We start from the raw sequence: 23,669 nt of genomic DNA on the forward strand, positions 1-23,669 counted from the left end.
GTAGTTATTCTGCATAAATGTATTGTTTTCTCTTTTTGTTCATAGGTATAAAAAAAGGAAGACACCATGTGCTCTATCTGAACTTGTCAAAAGCATTTGCTGCCAGTTCAATGAAGTTTAGAGGATAGAATCGTGATAGCACCTAGTGTATACATGGATTGCCTGGATTTGGGCGCGTATGAAATGTAAAATGAAGATATTTTTTAAAGCCTATTCCTTAGAACATAATATGAACATAATGATTCTTGTAGCAATAAATTGATATAAAAGGAAACTAGTGTTTTTTGTTTTAATAACTATCGAATGAGTTTTCTATGATCGCAAAAGCAAAGCAATTTTGTCAGAAAAACTTCTTAAAGAAAATTTTTCGCGAAAAAATTTTCATAATGTGTACTTTAACACAAAATTTAATTTTCGTCAAACCAGTGACGTACATAACAATTTTGGATTAAAAAAATTAGGTAAAAATTGAGTGCTTAGATTTCAACGAGATTTGGTTCCGCAGTAGCCGTACGGTACAGCTTTAACATGCTGCGGTCAAATCTCGAATCGGACAACTTCGATTTTTTGGTCCGAAAAATACCATGGACTATACATCATGAAAATTTTTGACCCAAAAAATCGAAGTTGTCCGATTCGAGTTTTGACCGCGGCACATTAAAGCTGTATCATAGAGCTACTGCGGAACCAAATCTTGCCGAAATCGGAGCACTCAATTTTTACCCAATTTTTTTAGTGTAAAATTGTCATGTACGCCACTGATTTGACGAAGCTAAATTTTAAGTTAAAGTGCACATTATGGAAATTTTTCCAACAAATTTTTGTTTCAAGGAGACAGTGGCGTACAAGACATTTTTGTGCTAACAAAATTTTTAAAAATAAGATGAAATTTGAGCGCTCCGATTTCGGCGAGATTTGGTTCCGCAGTAGCCCTATGATACAGCTTTGATATGCCGCGGTCAAATCTTGAATCGGCCAACTTCGATTTTTTGGCCTCAAAAATACCATGGACTTATACATCATGAAAATTTTTGACCCAAAAAATCGAAGTTGTCCGATTCGAGATTTGACCGCGGCATATCAAAGCTGTATCATAGGGCTACTGCGGAACCAAATCTCGCCGAAATCGGAGCGCTCAATTTTTACTTATTTTTTTTTAGTGCAAAATTGTTATGTACGCCACTGTCTCCTTGAAAACACATTTTGTCGGAAAAATTTGTTGCGAAAAAATTTTCATGTGTACTTTACCTCAAAATTTCGTTTTCATTAAATTAGTTGCGGACATGAAAATTTTGCACTAAAAAAACTATACATGGAAGACATCATGAAAATTTTTGGCTCAGTAAATTGAAATTGTTTGATTCGAATTTTGACCGTGGCATATCAAAGCTGAACCGTATGACTACTACTGTGGAACCAAATCTCGCTGAAATTGGAACATCAAATTTCTATTAAGTTTTTTACATAAAGTTGTCATGGCCTCCGATTTATCTTATGCTTTTTAGAGCACTTGATTTTCTAAGTACCAGGTTCAATTTTTGTCAAAATAAAACCCACTTTCTCATAGAAACATTTTATTAAATATAGAGAGTACGAAACTTGCAGTTTAGAATGTATATTCGTTTCTTTATACAAACATCTACTTCTTTATATTACACTTAGAAATAATATTATTTTTATTTACACTATACATGCGTATAAAAATCACTAATAACCGTTGTATAAGTTTGCTAAATAACAAAAATAGGCTCGACTAATATAGTCGAGTTGTAGTAATCAATCGTAAAAAAGGTCCTTCCACTGCCCGAGACGAACGGCGAAGCATTCATCTGAGGCAGCGAAAAGACTATGGCTCATCTGAAACTATGTCGAAACGGCTCATTCGGAAGAAACGCTACAGGTTTCTTTCGAACAATTATTGTTTGATAAGAAGTTAAGTATTGGTAACAATATACAATACAGTAAAAAAATAGAATTGTACTACGTAATATGTATGCTGTTCCAGGTTATTAAAAATTAGACAGTGCCATGATGCAAATCAATTGTTTTCACTCTGTATAAATAACGCAGTGGCAGCAGTGATATTAAATTCTGTTCAATCTAACAAACGTCAAATTTTGGAAGACAGTGCTTAATTTGTAACCTCACTATGTCAAAATCATTGACACAACAAGACTTCAACACAAGTCTACTAAAAATCTCTAGATTTCTAACCTCGCTCATGCGTCAAATTCAGATACTGCCACATACTGTCAACGTTATTTATAAATGGGGCAAAACAATAATTGACTTCCACGCGGCATTGCCCGATTTTTAACAAGTTGGAACGGCATATACTATGCAATTTTTATATACACACCTGTTATAGTATTGCATTTAAGAAAGTTAAAATTGAGTTTATGCGTCGTTTGATCAGCTAGAAAAAAAACTACTACGTTGGTGCAATAACTTAAATAGTCCATAAGCTTAATGCGATAGGCACAACCTCGACAATGTTTTTCTTTTTTGTGGAAAAATATACAACGAAGACTTAGTTCAGATCTAAAAGGCACTAAATCACATTTGCGTTTCATTGTTACACCTCAACGCCCATTGACCTGTCGACCACGTACTTAAACGAGGACTCCTCTTCCAAGTTGATATCACTCTCAAACTTGCCGTCATTGATCTTATTCGACTCTTCCGAACTTCCTGCTTGCATCTTGGCATTTTCAACGGCAACTTCCTCGTCAGGTAAGAAAGGTACTGTCAGTTGCGACCTTGTGAAGAATGCCATTTTTTCTCTGAAAGAGGTGCATTAAGGAAAAATTACAATTAAACATAAAAAAGAAAATACAAAAGAAAAAACTTAAGAAAGGTTTGAAAATCTTTTACGAATGAAAACTTACTTAAAACTAATGACGTCCGGCTTTCCACTTCCCGCTTTGGTTTTCCTCAACTTGTAAATCTCCCGGGAGACCTTCCTCAGCATTTTCTCCACTCTCTTTTCGTCGGCTGTTTTCGTGGTTCGCTCCGCTTGGGCAATCAAAATTTGGAATTGCTGGTTCTCCAACAGGAACGCCGCCACCTCCGTGTCTCCCTTCTCTTTGGCCACTTCCAACCTTTGTTTTAGTTCTCTCAGCCTTGTCAACTCCGAATTGAGCATCTCCAGTCGGGTGTGTTGCGCCTGAAGGTCCAACTCCAAGTCTATCGAAGTCCTGGGAGTTTGAGGAATGTGCGACTGCGACTTGCCAGTGGAAAGCTGGGCCATAGAGCATGAAGGTCTTCGGAATCGTAAAGATCTCCTCTCTAGCGCGTGTCTCTCGAAAGGTTTGCTCCCTCTCCGATACAAAGGCATAGCGCTGTCGCTGTCGCTGCGATTGAGCTTGCAGATGTAGTCGTGTTTAGACACGTGTGCGCTCGGTGAAAACGTCTGACTTCGCTTGATGGCGCCTCTATCCTCTGTGTTGCCTTGCTGAGCGACTAACTTCATATGTTTTGCGTGTTCCGGATAAAAGGCGCATTCTGTATTGGTCTGCTTGTCCTCGTAATTATTCCTCTCCTCGTCTTCGCCGTCTAGCTCGTGTTCGTGCACCACATCCAGTTTTTCGTTAGGCCGAAACTCCAAAGCTTCTTCCTCTTCCTCTTCCTCGTCGATTTCCTCTTCTTCTTCCTCCTCCTCGTCTGAATCATCGGCGCTGTCATACTCGGTAGCAGTTTTCAGACAATTGTATAACTCGTCGAAGTTCAGGTTCATGCCCGTAGGAACCACAGTCTCTTGGTTGCGCGTCAGCGTGCTCGTCTGGGAGGATATTATCGTCGAATCGTCCGAACTCTCTTCCTTACCACACTGTTTGTAAGAGACGTCCGTGCAAGTTTCATGCTTTTCTCGAATGGTGACTGACATTTCGGACATTTGTCTCGTGGGCGGTGCACTGTACGAACAGGCCTCTTCTTGAAGACTAAGAATGTTGTACCACTTCTGGGACATGGAATTTAGGTTGAAATCTGCCAGGCTTACTTGGGCGCAGCCCTGAAAGAAGAGAAAAACGGAGGTCAAAAAATGAAATGGCGCATTACAAACGAGAACAGACACCACCACTTTCTTATATGCTCATAGTTACATTTGATAAGTTTCTGTTCTCTTTCTCACGCGCGTGAGAAAAAGTGTATTTTTACCGCTTGGACGTGAGATGAGAGGGCCTACTTTCAGGTACCAAGTAGAATAAAATTAGATAAACATGGACAAAATGAAAACAAATAAACTAAAAAATGCAGGTTACGATGGAAACGCGATTGGAACTGCTTAACAAGGGTGTTAAGTGTACAGTAGAAACAGAGTTATTTTTTAGTAAAGAACAAAAAAAAACATATTAGGTAGTGAACTTAGTTTTAAGGCTTTTTTTTGGAGAAGAACACATGTTTTTTGAAAGGGAACGGAACGAGTGGTTTATTCAAAATATCGTCCATTATTTTCTACAACTTTTTGCCGCCTTTCTGGCAAAAGACGCATTCCGCGTCGAAAAACGGACTCGTCTTTTGAGGCAATCCAGGAATCAAGCCATATTTTGACGTCCTCGTATGTGTGGAATTGCTGTTCAGCGAGGCCATGTGTCATTAACCTGAACAAGTGGTAGTCGGATGGCGCAACATGTGGGAAGTACGGCGGGTGGGGTAGAATTTCCCAGTCATTTTTCAAATAGTTTTTGACGGGAATTGCTACATGGGGACGAGCGTTGTCATGCTGCAAAATCAATTTATTGTGACGATCATCCCATTCAGGCCATTTCTCGCGCAATGCTTGCTTCAATTTGATGAGTTGGCATCGGTAGCGATCCCCCGTGATGGTTTCACCTTGTTTTAGCAGCTTATAAGGCACAACGCCTCGCTGATCCCACCAAATACAGAGCATTACCTTTGATCCATGGATCCTGGGCTTTGCTATGGAAGTTGACGGCTCCCTTCGATTGCACCATAATTTCCTGCGTTTCGGGTTATCGTATCGGATCCACTTTTCATTGCCGGTCACAATTCGGTGCAGAAAACTTTTACATTTTTGCCGTTGATCACACATAACAAGACAACGTTCAATGTCTTGCAGTTTCAATTCGTAGGGTAGCTCAATTTCTTGCTTTTGGACCATTTCAATTACTTTTAAACATTTAGAAATGGCCATTTCCGTCACTTCCAACGATGTTGCCAACATTTTCAACATTTGAATTCGGTTGATGTCCAGTAACGCTTCCAATTAATTGTCGGTAAATTTTTTCGATTGTCCAGAGTGCTTTTTACCTTCCACATTAAAATCACTGGATTTGAATCGTCGATACAAGAATTCCAGTCTGAATGGATGGGTGCATGGTCGGCATAAGTCTCCAGTAGCAAAATATGACAATCAACGGCTTTTTTCTTCAGATGGAAACAAAAAAAGGATAATTTCCCGCAAATTGCGTTTTGATGGCTCAAAACTGAACATTATTAAAGAGATAGAAATATGTATTGTTGTTACTATATCTGATTGAGATGGTAGCTGAAAGAGAGCCCTTTCAAGTGAAATATAAACATTGGGTTGCTCCAATGCGAGGCTAACTAATTATGCCATCCTTAAAATTAAGTTTACTACCTAGCAATAAGGAATTTTTCATGTGACAGCTACTAACCACACAAATGTCTTGCTGTTGCTCTTCGAACTTGCTCCATACGTTGACCTGAAGAGTTTTCGTACATATTTTATTTGCTGGAACTGGAATGTTAAAGCTGTCCTCGAACGTGGCTTTTCGCAAATCGCGAACCGTCCTCGTGCAGTGCGTTTGAGGCGGGCTGGCTGGCAGGAGGGCCGTCTTTATGTACCTAAAAGGCAGAATAATTCAATATATATGGATTCTAACAAAAACCAAGTTTAATTTTTCATTTTTGGGCATTTGATTTTACTTACACTTCACAATTTTCGAGTATAAACAAAGCAGTCAAATTTCTTGCTTTTTCCACAGTCACGTTCAGCAAACCCTCGTTGGCGACATACTTTAACTTAATTTGTACTTGCGCAGTCTCAAAGTCGGGTCCGGGGCCAAAAACACCGGAAGCCCGTCGTCTATTGGACGCCTCGAATACTCCTGAATCTCCTGCCACCGATTCATCGCTAACTGCTGCCGACACCGACCTGTAAAAAATAATTTTAAAAATGCCATCTGTTGATTATGTAGTTCTAAATCATACCTGGTGTTCGTTCCAGAAGAAGACGTCCTGGACAAGGTCGGCCCTTGCAGCATATCGTCTAAAATCTGACCGAGCACCGGTGGAGGCGTCTCCGAAATGGGGGACAGTGGCGCCTCTCCAGAGCTCTCGTATGAATATCTGCAAGGCCTTCCCAAACCGGAGCCTTGAGACATATTCGTCGCCTGTGCTTCCAAAAGGTCTGTTAAAGGAGATAGACTCGGTATCGATACTCTCGGCGGGGTATAGTTGATGTACTCGTTGCTGCCATTATTGCTGGATATTCTGTAGGGCTCTAGGTAGGGGTCAGGCTGAAGCATTTTCCGATCCTTCTCCACCTGCTCATAGGTGGGAGGCGGTAGAAGACAAGGGAGGTTCTCGTACATCGGTGATATGGGGGGTGAAACGGAAGACAAAGAGCTTCTCGGTGATAAGGAGGGTTGCGACCTCACAGGTGATGGAATTACCTATGAACAAATCTTATGAAATTTGCAAATAGCTAGAAACACACTTATAGGAGATTCCATGTTCTGTCTTGCAAAGTTTCCAGCGTTTATCGCCGGCTGTAATTACAGCAAAGTTCAATTACAGATTAAAAAAATACAGCCAACAGCCCTTTTGCATACCATTAACGTTCGACAAATTGAATGATAAATTATGGAACTTGAGAAAAATCTTTGTGCTTTCAAGTTTCAGAAAAGTCATCAGTTGCGCAACAAATGTGTAGTAACATAAATGATAATTAATATGGTGAATACCTCGCCGTGAACCTCTTTTTGAGTGAATTCTTACCTGCGCACTATCGTTATTCTTCAACAGTCTTTCCACCCTCCTATGCAAATCGGCCATGTCCACGTTCGACGAGCCCATACACTGCGGCCCGCCGTAGATGTCTGTGAAACTTAGGCCGGAACTCAGCGATCCTTTGCTGCTGGTCGTCGACAGCGAGCCCAAACTGGAGCTGCTGCTCACAGACAGCGTGCTAGCCGATAACGTCTTCAGCTGCGACTCCAACTGCGTCATCTGCCTCAATCCGTCTTTTAATTGTTGCAGTAACAGCTGTTTTTCTTCGTGCAACCTCAACCTGTCCGCTATGGCCCTGTTGGACATTTCCAGGGCATTATTTAAGTCCTGCTCCAATCGCTTGCATTCCTGCTGAATGTCGCACATTTCCTCCTTAGAGCGCATCCTTGGCGTTATGCTTCGCAGCTCCCTCAATAGCTGTTCCTTCTCCTGGAACAGGAGCAACCTGTCTTTGTCGGATTCCGCTTGACCCGGTTGTACTTTTTCTTCCAAGTCTGCCAATTTTTGCTGAATAGTTTGGATGCGCTTGCGCGCCTCGTCATACTCCAAGCGCATCTTTGCCATTTCTGCCAATCTCGTTCCTATTGGGACTAATTCGCACGATAAATCTGTCTGGGAAGCGGTGCTTAATTTCTCCTGAGGAAGACTTAAGGTGGAAACATCCGGTGAACTCTCCGACAGCTGCAGCCTGGTCAAATCGTCTTTTAATTTGGCCAATGACTGCATCAATTCGGCTTTCTCCTTTTCGCCAGAAGACAAGGACTTTTGGATGTTTCGGAGTTCAGCCATTATAGCTTGGGCCTCAACGATGTTGTAGCAGGTGCCTTGACCAGTACTCAATTTTTGCTCCACACTAAAAGGTACAAAATGAGCCTACAAAGAGGGCTCTTTATTAGAGCACTTACTTGGCCAACGTCTCCACTCCTCGTTGAGTAAAATTCATTTCATTTCTAATTTGTTCCAGTTCGGACTTGAGCCTGGACACTCGGTTCTTGGCCATGGCGACATCCGACTTCAGTAAATCAGGATCGTACTTGGTGCTGATGGTGCTTGCCGTTGAGCATACTACAATTAAGTAATAAATATTATGCATTATTGGCAGATACATATTAATGCAAAAGATTTCAAATAATTTGAAATAATATAAAAAAAAACGGGACCAGTTGATATATGCCCGTTTTGACTTTGAAATTGAGAGCTGCGATTGGCCCAAATGCATGGTAGCGTTGAGCCTATATCTGCGACCATTAGTCAATTGCTCTTACATCACTTGCTTTTTCAGACAAACAAGATATTTCCGAATTCAAACTGCTTCTCGTATTAAACAAATTTTCTATACGATCAAGACATTTATTGCTCAATATTACTTACGGCTTGTTCGTGACGTTGTCAACGTGGCCAGTTCATTATTCAGATGATTGTACTCATCTTGGGCCAACATGAGCCTCTGGGACTTTACTTGGTAGATATCCTTTTTGGCCTGAAATGAAAATTCTTCTTACAGCTATGAAGTAGATGAGGCTAAATTGGTCTAAGCAAGGAAATAGGGAAATTTATAGCTTTTTGTATACTGTTGAAAAAATGATCTTTTTGGTGGGAAACGCTGAATTGAGAACAATCGTGATTTTATGAAAAATTGAGTACCACATCAAGAGATATATCTTTAAGAATGAAGAAGTTACAATTTTTCGAAGTGAGTGACAGCTATGTCAAATGTTACAGTGGCAATCGCTTTGCCGTAGAAAATTAGCTGAAAATGAGTATCGTATCGAGGGGTAATTCTTTAATAATAGGGAAATTACAATTTTTGAAAATGTCCAAATTTTTGAAATTAAATGACAGCTATGTCAAAAGTGACAGTAACAAATGCAATTTTGAAAAATAAACGTTCCCAGGAAATGGACGCATAGAAAAGTGCTTCTGAGGTGTGCTAAGAAATTTTTTACATCACCCAAATTTTTCACTTACAATAACTCCGAATCCGGCCAAATTTGCCGACGACGAGAATCCGTAGGGCGCGTTGCCCACCACATACGAGGCGGGCAATGTGAAAAAATGTCGCGGGTACCCGTCGACCACCGGTTTGGCGAGGGGTAGCGTATGAACTTGCGGGGGATGCCCGTCCCCCCGAAAAATGCGGAAAACGGCTGGCGGGGCGGTGTGACTACGATGCACGTAACACAAGGGCCACAACTCCATCTCGACTGAGGCTGCGGATTGTCTGACGACCGGCCTTGATTCGTCCTTCAGCCAGGGCCCTGTGCTGTGGCCCCCCCCCCCCCAACCCCCCCCCCCCCCCCCTCGACCCGTGATGTTGGCCCGGGCCACTCTAATTTCCGTGTGCATTCCAACGGGTCGGGGGCAGAGAACATTGTTTCGGTTAGCCGCGGGGACTTGGCCCTGATGCGTTATAATGGCGAAGGGCCATGGGCGGCGGGGCGAGCATCCCTTTTTCTCATATATTTTGACTAGAGGTGCCGACCACGTCTCTACACCCGTTTATTTATAACTGAACCTATGATGGGAGCTGTGCACGCCGACGTTTAGTATGGTACGCGATCCGCGAAAACACAAAAATACGCTCGACTACGGCACTGGGCCATCAACGGTGTGGAATTTACCCTTGGCCGGCAGCAAGCCAGATGCGGGGCAAAGAATGAAGATTCAAGATAACGCGAGTATAAGGTTTTTTTTATTCCTTTTGGGATATTTTGCCGCGAAGCAAGGCCGATATTTTAAGCATTGCTTTGTTGGGATAAAGCGGAATTTTACCTTTGGACATTCATAGGATGATTGACGACGGTTTTCCTGCGCGAATCAGAGAAATGAAGAGAAAACTATTTGATACTTCAACTTAATGAAAATCGGGCAATACCGGAATATGAATAACTGACGTAAATAACGGTCAGTGACAGGAGTAGAATTTGGCAGATGAGTGAGGTTAAATCTCTATTACATGTCAAATTTTAGCAGCCTTGCGCTCAATTTCTAGCCGTAGCAAATCAAACGTTTGACATTTTAGCATATTTAGAAGAGGAGAACAATTAAATTCCATGACATTGCCGGATTTTTAATAAGTTGGAACAGCGCACTAAGAGACATTGGGCCTCGGCTTGTTCAGGAATTAGCAAATAATCGAGTTTTGCTTCAGTTTACGCTTGAACTAGAGCGACGAACCACGAGGTTCCTAGATAATTTGGCAACCCGCGGAAAAATGACAATCCAGCCGATGGTCGCTTTTCCCTCTCCTCGTCACGGGGGTCGCGGGTTTTTCCATGAGCCGTCAGTTTTAATTAAAAAAAAAACAAAAAAACAAAAAAACCGTGAGTCCACGGCCTACGTCGACCTGTTGATGGTTTTTAGGAATGGGAATGAGCGGCGACTTCCCCGATCGAAAGGAATTTCGCGTTCGGGCAACATCGGTGGAATGCAGCGGTCCGCCAAGATCGTGCGGCGTAACACAGGTAGCGCGGTTCGCGCGTCCCCCCCCCGGTCGGATGGGCCCCCCTCGGTAATGGACTCCATCCACACTCACACTCTCGCCATGAACGCAGATATCGGCCACCGACTCACTTTGTTCGCAATAATGTTTGAGCGACCGAGATGATGATGGTCATGGCGGCTACCGACCGAACACCCGAAGAGAGCCGGCGACTTGTACAAACTTGACTTACTATCCGATAAGGAAGTGCGGCATCTCACACCCTCCTCAATGAACGTCACTGGATTGCAAGTACGTACATTACAAAAGAAAGATAGGCGAGAACCAGCCGGGTTTCTCTTGCGTCCCTGCCATCGGTCCTTTTCATGCAGTTTATAAAGTGGGTAGATAGACAACACGGAACACCGGTGGCTGGTACTCTCGGCATTCGGAATTTTAAGTGGGCAATAAAAGGGCAGTTCGTTATTTTTCTCTTTTATGACGAATTCAGTCTCACCTCGAGTACGTCTTGGGCAGTTTGGAGGTAGTCCCTCAGCATCGCCTCTTGAATGGCCCTCCATTCTTGGCGCGGATCTTCCAGCTGCGTGGACTCTGAAACATCACGTAAAAACTCTACGAAACGAGAAAAAAACATATCCGCCTTAAAGAAACAGATGACGACGGAATTAATAACTACTGCTGCACGCTTATGAATTATTTATCCGTAGTAGGTATTTAATACCTTTTTGCTTTTTTCCCACAAGAAGAATGGTAAATATGCGCTGAACCTATGATTCTAATAAGATTTTTTTCACGGTTGTAGTTGCGAGATATGCAATTCCGCAATTGCACATGGGAAACTATGCTCTCTCGCCGTGCAATTATCATTGGAAATTATCCTCGGTTCTTATTAATTCACTGCGCTCGCGGATAATAATTATTGACGGAATGGTTTCAGATTTTGATAATGCCACACAATCTTTGCGAACGATTCTAAATCGACAGCGGTATTTCCTTTAATAACTGGAGGAATTTACTCGCATTCGAAAGCAGCAGAAGTTGCGTACAGAGTGTCCCAGGTCAAATGTTTCAGTCGAAAACGAGTGCCATGCAGAGTTTTTAAACGTAAGAGATTTCAAACAGTTTTTGACTCTTGCGAACCTGAACTAAGTGTCAGCAATGTCAAAATTGACAGTGACAATAGTTGCGTCCTTAAAAGCGACTTTTTCACCGAGGGAACAAAAAATAAAGCTACAATAACTCCTACCTACCATGAACGATTTTTGAGATATTTAGGAATGATAATTGTTTTCTTAAATCAAAGAAAAACGTTTTTTTTTTCCAAAAAATGCGTCAATGTCTGAACACGAACCTGTTCGAATTCGAGTTTTTTTTGTGGTGATGTAACAAGCACCCTCATTAAAATGCAAATTTCGGCTTGGAGGTGAATACTAAAGACTTTATAGATGAACTTTAAAAGTCATAAAAAAGAAACCCCATTTCAAGTCACAATTTAAGTCTTAGGGGGCCAAGGGAGCCAGTGGCTACGGTCAATTTTTACAAGAGCCCAATAGGTTAATCCTGTCTAAGAATCTCGCAATGTGCTATTTCGACTTCAGTTATTCAGTGGGGCGTAAACACCCCACCTTGTACCTCCCTGTGCTAAATAAAAAAGTGAAATAGCCATTTTGTACACAGGGTGTATTTGACCTTTTTCTAGTATAACTTTAATAATCGAAGGAATTTTTAATGTTTATAAATAATTTATTATTAATTTATAAAGAAAAACTATCTTTGCTCCTAATAAAGTTACAATTTTTCGAAATTTCAGTGATTGTAAAATGATTTTATGCACGTGTGTAATTGCGCCTGCTTGCCAACCTGAACTAATCTCAATTGAATTTAAATAGCCGAGGTTTTAAATTATGTTTGAATTTCATTCATTTTCCAAAACTGTTAAGGCTGACATGGAAAAAAATTGAAAAAGATACGACAAAAGTGAATATAAACGAAGTAGACGTTATAAAATGAAGATTTACGAAAAATTAGGTGCGATTGCAAATTTCCCTTTTGCATCGACCGGAGTTCCTTGACGAAGCCCTGCAATAGCTTCCAGATGCAAATAAGATCTGTATTAACAAAAAAGCACAGTTATCGTGTTTTTTTAGCTGTCGAGCCAATCGAACAAAAGTCTATAATTTGATTAAATTTACAATTTGTAAAGTTTATGCAGATGTAGATACAATATGAAGTAGTAAACAGACAAAATGAAAATTTGCAAGAAATTTTGCAATTTTAATACTCCCGCCGCATTCCTTATGCTTATTGCTGGATTAACGCTACAAATTCTAAACTGTTTCACGTAGCAAATAAATCTTCCAAGCAATGGTACTCAGTTTCGGCATTTTTTTCAAAAAAGTTAACGTGATTGAATCTAAGATTAAAAAATATCTACCTTAACCTGGAACACCCTGTATAATAATTAGATGACGGGAAAGGTTAAATACTACACAAAGAAACAGCAATATACTTACGCTTCATGTGATTGATGTAGTAGGGCCCAATTTGGCCATCGTAGGCTTCCTCCCAGCCTAGAGGCAGTTCATTTCCTATGCAATCGGCGAACGTTTGGGGTTTCGTGTATCTACGAAAAAGAATTGAAGATAGTGGGTCAAATGTGGTTCGGAGAGACCGTACATTAGGAGAACCATAGGGCGGATTGGTACTTTATTCGATGATTAGTGTTGCCTGACGAATCATGACTGGGTGACATGAGTCGCGAATAGTATTATCATTAACAAACATGACGAATATATTTGCGAAACGTCTATCAGAGTTATACACAAAGAAAAAAATTAAAAACGTTGAACAGTATATAAAATTAATTTTTTATTTAATCGAAATCTGATATTGTATAGTATTGATTGTCTACAACTTAAATAAGAATAGAACATAAATGTCAGGAATTTTAGTCTTCAGATGGGAAAACAATCACATATTTGTTACATAATGTTATTAATTTTTCCTGACATTAAACACATTAATTTCATGTATACAAAATCATTAACTAGTGAGTGAGTAATGACCCCCATTAATGCATGATTTTACAAAGTAGGTTGTGGTTGTTATTTGCGTCCAACCATCCAACCAATCGCAACCTCTGTATCATGCTTATCACGTAAGCAATATCTGTCACTTGTCCAGGCTATTCACTTTTGTATTTGGGCTTTCCATCGATGATGGAAAAGCCCGTATGGAGCAAGTAGGGTGACTTTTAAATCTTGAATTTTCTGTCTCAATTTCCCCACGAAAATGATTTAAAAATTTGCCTATGACGTAGATTTCTTTCGTCCAATCAATCGCAATCCGCTACGTCATGCTTCTCGCACGGACAGTATGTGTCATTTGATGAAGTTGTCATTGTTAGCATTAGGCGTTTTCAGTCTGTGACATAAGCGCACATATAGGGTAAATAGGGTGGCAATATAGTATTTAAAACATTCGGCAATGATATCGATTTCTTTTCAAGTTTCAATCCCCTGTACACGCCAACAAAAAGGCAACATTCCACGAACTAAAAATCTCGTGGATTTTCAGTTTCCGCAACCATACTGATTGAAATGAAATACAAAAGGTGGCGTATACGTTCGGTACCCATGAACCATGAAACTGCGTGCCAGAGCGAGAGAGTCGACGCCGACCGCAAGTCGTCGGGTACCATTGGAATGCGGTGACGGTCGATGCGCTGTTGCCGCGACCGGGGGGATTTTTCATAACATATTTTTTATGACATTGATAAATTGATAAAAGCTCCTCCGCACCTTAATTCAGGACTTCAATGTGATGAAAAAGTAACGGTAATTGGCAACTTATTCTTGAATGGTTCAACGTGTGCCATACATTTTAATTATCATGTATATGGTTGTAAATAATGCTGTTGCGCTTTGTCTACTTACGTGGGGGAGCTATTTTGGGAGCTGGCACTCCAAGAATGTGGCATGGAAAATAAAAACCATAAATGACTTAAATATAGACCCTCATCATCCTCAGGAATTTTAAATACCTTCGAAATAATGGTATGCGTGTAATCCGAAACAGATGTTTTATGTTTTCTTTTTGTGGAGATGCTTTTTATTGTTTTGACAGCTGGCTTTGTTGCCTTATAAAGGGATCGATTTTTTATGCTGCTTCAACAGATCGCAGCCATGAAAGAGATCTATGACAGGAAAAAAGGCGCGATTACCGCGGCGTTTGAAAAAATTTGACAGAAGTCGACCGGGAAACCAACGTCAACAACTGTTTGACACCTGTCAAACCTGTAGAAAAAATGAAATTGCTTTTGCCGTCGGTGTTTTTTTTTGACGTTTATGATTCCGCGCAGATCTGTCAACTCTGTCAAGACATAAAAATGATTCTAATTATCCTGATTACGTCACCTAAACGCCTGACGGTGCCTGAACGCAAAAGCTGCAGCGGCATCAATAAATTTGTCCATTCGACGAAACTAGATAAGAATAAGAGACTTAGAAATCATAACAATTCGAATACGAAATGCATATTATCGTCGTAAAGATTACGTTAAAGACTCGGAAAAGAACGCCAAGCTAAAACCGTATCAAATTTGATGCTAAGTGCGCATTCCAACGGCGCGGACAGTGTCAGGTTACCGATAACCTTTACGAAGGCCAGGCCCCAACTCCTTTTACTGGTTGAACAATCTGGGGTCTATTACAGGCCTGCATTTGACTGATAGATAGGGCTCGCACGAGATAAAACCATCATTTCGATTATGACGTCGTCGCTCAAACGCCTTTGTCTTTGAATGCACCATTAGGCAGGATTTGCCATTATTAGAGAGCGTCCCGCATCAGGAGCCGATTTCGCTCAGCTGGAAAACCTCCGGGAGCGTTCCGTTTATCGGCGATATTAATTTTGCTACCAGCTGCCCAAACAGTGAAAACATAAATACATCCAAGCAATATCATCGGATTTTCGCACACGACTCGATATTCCCGACGCCAAACAGTCTATTTTGAAAAATACCCCCTCAAGTGTGGAATTCTTAGACAGTATCGGAGCACCGAGTTATTTATAGTCCATCACCGGTTTTATAGAGGCTCGCTAAAACCTATTTGAGGATTCATGACTTAAGCTGATCTAATCAGCCTCATGACTATCTATCTCATCGTTTTGTATTTTTCGAGATTGGCCTGTTGAACTGGCCCTAAACACCCTTGAAATTTCGGTTTTAGAGCCGCGCACGTCGAGCAAATGAAGGTCTGTTATAATTCCCGTTGATCTTTATTTATATAAATTAAATATTACCAGGAAAACGTCTGGGGTAATATGTTTATTTTCCTGGTAGACCAGGTCTGCATTGCTTCATAATGTGATTTCGTGGATGTGATTCGTCTACTTGGAAACACAGTTTCTACAAATACTTGAAATTCAAAATACTTTTCATATTAGTGGTTGTAACACCATATTTTGTTCTTTTGTTCTATTTCTGATTGACCCATAAATAGAGGAATTGCGTTCAATTCTCAGTTAAAACAAACTAAAAATAACGTTCGCGCTTTAGTAAGGGCTCGGACGAAAAACTTTCTTGACGTTTTGGTGACAAAACCTCCTTGGGAAATGAGCAGATAAACGAAGAATAATAGAAAATGTAAAATGAGTAAATATGTAAAATGTGGCCAAGACAAGGATGCCATCGTGCCTTTTTACGTCAAACCGCAGTTTAACAGAGAGAAGTGCAACAGGACATAAAAGCTTAGGTATTGCACCCTTTCTTGACGTTTGGGTGACAAAAAATTCTTTAAAAAAATTAGAAGAAAAGTGAAAATTAACAGTTAATTAAATATATGGAAGGTAAATATTCAAAATGCGTGAAACCCTTTGAAATTCCTAGTCTCAATCGTTGATGAATTACAAGTTTTTTGCCATTATGCATGTTATGATTCCAAAATTCGATTTGAGGAAAGTGGTTGGAGTCTGATCATTGTACCTAACTTAACCTGTCTTCAAGCGTTATCTATTTTTACTGAACCAGAGATATAGGTTTTTATTACGTAAAATATATGCCCTTTCTTTGATTTGTTTATTGTTGACTATGTTTATCATAACAAAATCACTTGTGGAAACGTCCTAATACGTCCCTGATAACTCGACTGCTCCTACGTCCTGCCTCGCGCACCCGCTGGAACCAGCGAAAGCAACAATTTTAGCATGCCATTGGTGTGAGTCAAAATAGTCGACAGAATTATGAGAATGCACCTTTCCTTTTTTGGATTTTATCGGTGTTGCTTTGATCTGACTAGATCAAGATGTTGCGGTTAAGTGAACTTTCTATGATTATATATATGATCTAATATATACAAGGTGATTCACGGGCTTTTCACGCGATTATTTGCAACTATAGGTCTTCCCCTGGTCACCTTAAATATTTTCAGTAACATGACGCTGACGATTACATAAAAAAGTGGTAGCAACTTCAACATATGAAATGAGGCACTCCGTATATTAATTCATTTTAATGCTCGTTATCCCTTTTTGATCATTTTTGTTTAATAAGTGATACACTTATTTTAAGTAGTTATCGAAATATTAATTACTGCTCTTATGTTCGTGTTTAATATAAGGACCTACTAAATCTTCCTAGTACAACGCGATTTGAAGTCACAAAAAGCAGAAATTCCTGGGGTTATTTCCGAAAGTTTTAAGAATTCACCCCGTGTAGAAAAAGATGGGTCTGGCACTCTACCATAATTGTGGAAAACTATGCAGCTGTTCAAATAATTTGGCAGGTCATGGGGTCGCGAATATTCGTCTGTGGGTTTATGTGGTTACGAAATAATGCTATTAAACGCGGAGGAAATTTGGAGCGCCCCGAATAACTTGAATTTTAGCTAAAACCCACATAAATAACATAATATTGTAATTTTTGATATCTGCATTGGATGCTCAAAATTATCATCTTTGGTGCACTTTGAAACGCGTACACTCGTAGTCTCATTTGTAGCCCTTTAAATTTCATTTAGGTTTTTTCTTTGCAGTTTACCTGTGCGGTGCAAACTTGCTATTTTATCTTGTCTCACAAATAAAAATCCGGTGGAGTAAGATCGGGAGATTTAGCAGGCCACCAGTATGGCTCAAATGCCTAAACCAAGGATCGCCATAGATTTCTCTTTTTACCTTTTGGCTACACTGATACGCCTATTAAAAAAAATGGAAATAATTGACACTTTAGCATTGTCGCTTTCTGCACTCTACAATTTGGTATGTTGCAACCATCACAAACTTCCTTTTTTTTAAATAACCTCCTAGACTTTTTAACCGAATTCTGAACCTCCTTTTTATTCTGAATTAAGTGACATATGGCTCTTAACGATTTTGTTGCTTTTTGGATAAGATTTTGATGTATTTAATAATTTGCGCCGTTACTGGCCTATTCATAACTGTATTCTTATAAAAAAAAGTGTGTTGTGTTCAAAAAAGTTTAATTTCCTGTTTGTTGGGACGAACTTTTTGTTGGAAAAATTGCTTCCGCAACGGCCAGAAAAGAAACGGGGTTTGACAATATCACATTCAGCCTTGTCTAGATGAGTTCCAAGAAGCTTTTCCCAATGTGACGGTCGATTATGAAGAGTTTAAAAGTACTCTTAAAAGGAGCGTAAACTTGTTTCGTACAACAGGAAGCGTTTTAGGTACAGAGAGGGAAGTAAACGAGTAACTATCCTCACAGAAGTCGTTCAAGCGGCGCAAGAAGATAATTGATGAAAGTCCCACCTATCTCGGGGCATCCATCTATCTCCAAAAAATCAAGTTTCATTGGGAAATCTGTGCAGGAATTGCTGCCACGAGATTACAATAAACGAATACACTTTTGCCAGCGGTACCTCAATCGTATCGCCAACAACAATGCGGTTTCAGAAAAAAACGTATTTCACCGACAAACCGTGATTTCATATTTTCCTCCATCGGAGTTCTCCGAATATGAGAATTTTGACGTCGCAAAATGCTCAATTAATTATGGAGAAGTCTCTACATCGAGAGAAAGTAGGGGTTTGGCCAACAATAAGCAAATGAAGGATTGTTTCCTGTGGGTCTATTTTCGTGAGATTATTTTATGAAAATACTGTTGATTTTTAAGAGTTCTAGACGATATTTCAACGATACATGAACCGTTTAGAGGAAAAGTGATGTAGTATTGACAAAACGTTTACCGTAGAAGTGGTACTCTAGACCTAAAATACGTCTAAGACAGAATCTGTATGCATTATTAATTAAACATATACCATGTACAGTCACGATATTCTTATAATTTACCGTATATTACCGGACAATTTTGGTCAATTTTAAATAGTTAAAAAATACTTACACATATGTCACGTATTTATTTGGTAAATTACCAGTAAACTTCATTTTATATGTTAAAAGCGTCAACTGTACCTGTCACTTACGCCACATGCCTCACTCACACTGTCATTATTGAAATTGATGGTCAAATTCAAAAAATCTCCAGACAAATTCAATATGACTAGTCCGTTTTCGTCCAATATGTCTGCGATAATTTGCCAATTGAACAATTATCACCTTACCCTACATACAACATTCATCATAGCGCGGTAGTCACATTTATATTTTAATTTATTAGCGCGCCCGAGCTGAATACTACACCACGTTATGTAATATTATTACACACGGCACGAAGCTTCATTCCGCATACTTACCTGTAATTCATTACGTCATCGTTTTACCACACCAATTAGTTAAATGGGTATATTACGACATTGCGGTGTTTTTCTTAAAGCGCTCCGACTTTAGGTACTTTTGGTTTTACTTTTCGAATGGCGAGGGAATTCACTTGCAATATAATATAATTGATAAACCACCACTGTAATTTTTTACCTTTAAAGAGGCATTGTTAAATGTCCAGTCAAGGAAATATATTGTACTTCTCCAAATATTTTATCGGTTAATTACCGAAAAATTTTCGTTGATTTTAAAGAGTTGAAAAAATACTTATAAACCCACGTGTTCAGCATTAATAAATTAAATTTTATACGTCAAAACAGTCAACTGTCGTTATTATTTACGCGACACGTGTCAATCATTCTGTTATTATTGAAGCTGACGGTCAAATTCAAAATCTCCAGACAACTTCAATATAACTTGTCCGTCATGGTCGAATATTTCTGTGGTAATTTACCTATCGGGCCATTGTCATCTTACCCTACATACTACACGCCCACTGTGGTGTGGTTGTCATAGTTATATGCTGACTTATTAGCGTATCCCGTAATGCTATTTACATAGGGCTTAATTGTATACACATTTATCTGTAATTCATTACGCACACTATATATAATTGTTGATTTCCATTATCACCACTACATCATCGATTTACCACACCACGTCAGTTAGTTAAATGAGAATATTATGACTTTGTGGTATTTTTAAGCGTTCGGACTCTATCTCCACTTTTCGTTTTGCTTTTCAGATGTCGAAGGGACTCACTTGAAAGATAATATAATCCATGGACGAGTGCTGTAATTTTATCCTTTGGAGTATAGTTCAAAAATGTCTGGTCAAGAGAGCATATGTATTTACTTGTCCAAATATTTGATCAGTAAATTACTGTACAATTTTGGTAAACTTTAAACAGTGAAAGAATTTTCACTTGTCTGTCAATTTTATTTTATATATCAAAAGTGTCAACTCTCACTATCATACAGTTCACATGTCACTCATTCTGTCATTATTGAAGTTGACGGTCAAACTCAAAAATCTCCAGACAAATTCAATATGACAATTTTTGGTAAAATTTTTCTCCTGTAATTTACTAATTGGTCAACTGTTATCCTATCATCTCTATTACAAATTTGTATATGAAAACTTCAACCCCAACATCTCTTACCAAAAATGCAAAAATTTCAAACTTTCAATGAATTACGACCACTAAATAACATGGCAATTTTTGCAAGAATGTTTGAAATTTGTTAAGCCTGACCTTATCAATGATTATGTTGCCAATAGGAGTATTTTCCTTTGAATACAATCAGGCTCTACAGTTGACGATAGCACCGCAATGGCTCTTACAAAGATATATACGCATATTTTCATACGGCACGGATAAATTATTCGTTAGTTACTTGGTCTTATTAGATTATTCCAAGGCTTTTGATATGGCGATATACGCTCTGCTGATAAATAAATTAAAGAATGATAGATTTTGGAATAAACTTGTAAGTGGTTTGGTAGTTGTCTGGCCCAATGTACCAACTTTTGCCAGGTCTGCGTATATGCAGATGACACACAATTGTTAAGGGAATTTCCTCCCGACATGGCAAAAAGGCAAGTAAAGTGGACCACTTGTAATTTGAAAATCGGGAAATTAAGGTGTTAGTTCAGATTCTTTGAAAGACCGCATAACGTGTTCAAATGTTCATAAATTTGAAAATGATCTAAGCGTCGAAGAAGAATTAGAGAATGTTTTGGAAATCGGGAAAGGAAGATTGTACTTACGTTGCATAAGTCGGTGCATTAGAGAATAAGCTAGATAAGGAAAGAACTGAAGTTTGAAAATCTGAAAGTAGAGATGATATTTACAGAATTTTTGCAAAAGGTATATTGGGATAGATAATTACGTTGAAGAATAAATATATCAGAAAATACTTTAGGTAGCAGAAAAAATGTGTAGTTTACAATTCCAGATATGAAAATGTTATTTTGAGAGGGTGAAAAAAAAGTATTTGGGAAAACAATGAAATATCTTCCTCAAGTAGGCATGTTAGAGAATAAGCTAGATAAGGAAAACATTGAAGTTTGAAACTTTGGAAGTGGAGATTACAATCACAGAATTTTTGAAAATATACATTCTGGCAGATAAAATTAAATACGGTCCGCAAGTAAGTAAACAGCTGGAAATATTTCACGTTTACACTTCAGGAAATGTTACTCTGAAAGGTAAAATCATTAAAAATCTTCTTCACGTGTGTCCATGGAGAATAAGCTGGAGAAGAAAATTCTATTGGAGAAAAGGGCGTGGAAATAAAAATGAAAGAAAACGTGAAAATAGTAGTGGAATTCCTTTTAGAGGAGATTAAAACGCTGATAAATAGCAAGAAAAAAATGGAAATAAATAGCGTAGATGAGGAATAACATTATAGGGCGATTCATTAACAATAGGACAATCAAAAGCTAGTGATATTGCACGTCAAGTGCTGACGATTGAAGAAAATACGCCTTATCCAAAAGTTGATAGTTTTGGATATAAAAGGGTGTTGGAAGTTAAAATTTTAATTCATTTTTTTGCCATTATTCTGAAAACATCTAGGTTAAGCACTTGAAAATTTGATGAAAGTTTTACATTTTTCTAGGTAAATTATGTGTTCTAGAAAATGAAAATACACTTGATTTGTTTTGCACTTAATTTCTCGCATTAGCAAATTTAAACATACTATTCATAAAATAGATTTTTCTTGAAAACGAACCGAGAAATCGAAGTGAAACAAGAATACATAATTAATGAAGAAATGATTGTGCTCCTTCAGACTTCAAACATAATTTCATGTTAGATATACAGGGTGAAAAGTTATTAACCGTAGATTCTTCAAAGTTGACCGTAAATGGCGTCCCCCGTTAGCAAAACGGAATTTTCAAAACGTATCTTATTCGTCACCCAAAAAAATGCAACTTGGCAAATTTTCAAGTGCCTAACTTAGGTATTTTCAGAATAATGGCAAAAAATTGATTAAAACTTAAACTCTCAACACCCTGTATATATCCGAAAGTATCGACTTGCGGATGAGGCACATTTTTCCCGATCGTCATCATTTGATGTGTAGCATCTTCAGCTTTCGGCCGTCTCGTTGCCAACGATCGCCCTGTAGAAAGTCTTAACTATGGATTTTGTCGAATTTGATCAAACAGCAGGTGTCAGAGCATGCCTCAGATGATGTCAAGCGCAAATTGAAAAAAGGCGCACATGAGCAGTTCAAAATAAACAATACAAATAACGAAAATATCAATAATGACGATAAGCCCATATCGCCAGGATTATTTAACACAACAACAGTGGAATAATAGTGGCCTGACGTAAACCGCCTTCAAAGAAAATTGTAAATATTTTTAGATACAATAAATCTAATATTTATCCTCGCAGTCGCGCATATTTTCCGTTTGGAGGCAGCACCGTGCCGCAAGGTTTTTTTTAAATGTAATAAAATTCTTGCATACCATTCGCGTTTCGAAAGCAACATTCCGACCATTCCAAATGCCAAGACAATCCGATAGTTTACCGAACAGCGAGGCACGTATTTCTCTCCATTATTATTTATTTCGACTGCGAATGCACACCAATGTTTGGTTTAGTTTAAACTGGCGGCTAGAACGATTATTAATTAATTGGAGCAGCGACTTCCCACCCGATAGTGCTGCTAATTAAAATGCCCGTATTGAATCGCCGTTTCGGCTAGAAAATTCCGAACGGGATCATTTTGGATCGCACGGCCGAATTTGCTCCCCGTTTCGGAGAGATCTCTGGATGAGCGTTAAGTAAATCGAAGGAATGCGGCTAGAATCCTACCTGTCTCTCGGGTCAATCCATGTCGTTTTCTTGGAATTGTGGTCGATAAAGTAAACCTTCCCGTCGTAGTCGCGTCCAAAATCCCATCCATCGGGCAGCGGAATCTCGCCGTTCCGTTTTCTGGGCATTATTCCACGTTAAAATCCATTCAACCCCACTGGAACTGGCGCACACACACACACACACACAAACAACTAACTACGCACGGCCATGTTGAATGTTGAACACATTTTATTATCAAGAAGCGAGAACGGTCGCTGACAAGTGACGTCATACGGAATTCGAACCAATCCGAACGTTGGCTCGGGTCTTTGCTGTGGAATGCGACTGACTCGCGTTATTAAACATACAGCGTGTACGGCTATGCTACGTACTATCCGTATATCTCTCGATTGGGGAGTGCAAACTATTTAAAACGAACGCCTACAGTACGGCTCTTTATCGTTAATATTTAATACTACCTACTGATTTGTTCTTAATCGGTCGTTAGCACAGGAAAAAATGCGGCTCTCGGCTCTACGGAATGCGCGACTTTTCCACTCCCATTTTTACGTACTTATATCTACTCAAGCGGGATGTTTTTGCCTTTACAGAATTTTACCTGCTACCTATTAGTACCAATCTATGTGAAAAATCTAAAATTAGATGAATTTCTACTTGAAT

General features: G+C 39.2%; 1 protein-coding gene across 3 annotated transcripts; it reads right to left on the bottom strand.

Moving 5' to 3' along the window:
* Positions 1-1,557: 1,557 nt before the first annotated feature.
* kibra (WW and C2 domain containing protein kibra) lies at positions 1,558-23,364 on the bottom strand. Of its 3 annotated transcripts, XM_066389413.1 has the most exons (11): positions 23,007-23,364; positions 12,952-13,061; positions 10,935-11,029; positions 8,368-8,476; positions 7,902-8,061; positions 6,985-7,849; positions 6,196-6,659; positions 5,915-6,139; positions 5,640-5,829; positions 2,889-4,012; positions 1,558-2,783 (listed from the first exon to the last, which is right to left on the bottom strand). In XM_066389413.1, the coding sequence occupies exons 1-11, from the start codon at positions 23,132-23,134 to the stop codon at positions 2,576-2,578; spliced, it is 3,678 nt and encodes a 1,225-aa protein (XP_066245510.1). In that variant the 5' UTR covers positions 23,135-23,364; the 3' UTR covers positions 1,558-2,575. The 3 variants fall into 3 exon arrangements, with proteins under 3 accessions (XP_066245510.1, XP_066245511.1, XP_066245509.1); XM_066389414.1 differs by lacking the exons at positions 10,935-11,029; positions 12,952-13,061; positions 23,007-23,364 and adding an exon at positions 10,671-10,913; XM_066389412.1 differs by lacking the exons at positions 10,935-11,029; positions 12,952-13,061; positions 23,007-23,364 and adding an exon at positions 8,965-9,259.
* Between the last annotated feature and the right edge of the window lie 305 nt (positions 23,365-23,669).

Source organism: Euwallacea similis, chromosome 4, assembly GCF_039881205.1.
Source record: "Euwallacea similis isolate ESF13 chromosome 4, ESF131.1, whole genome shotgun sequence".
NCBI lineage: Eukaryota > Metazoa > Arthropoda > Insecta > Coleoptera > Curculionidae > Euwallacea > Euwallacea similis.

Excerpts from the sequence above, each read along its gene's own strand:
- kibra (XM_066389413.1), bottom strand. The coding sequence starts at position 23,134 with ATGCCCAGAAAACGGAACGGCGAGATTCCGCTGCCCGATGGATGGGAT. Across the intron at positions 8,062-8,367 it reads GACAACGTCACGAACAAGCC|TATGCTCAACGGCAAGCACC; the intron begins GTAAGTAATATT and ends ACTTAATTGTAG. Across the intron at positions 6,660-6,984 it reads AGAATAACGATAGTGCGCAG|GTAATTCCATCACCTGTGAG; the intron begins GTAAGAATTCAC and ends ATTTGTTCATAG.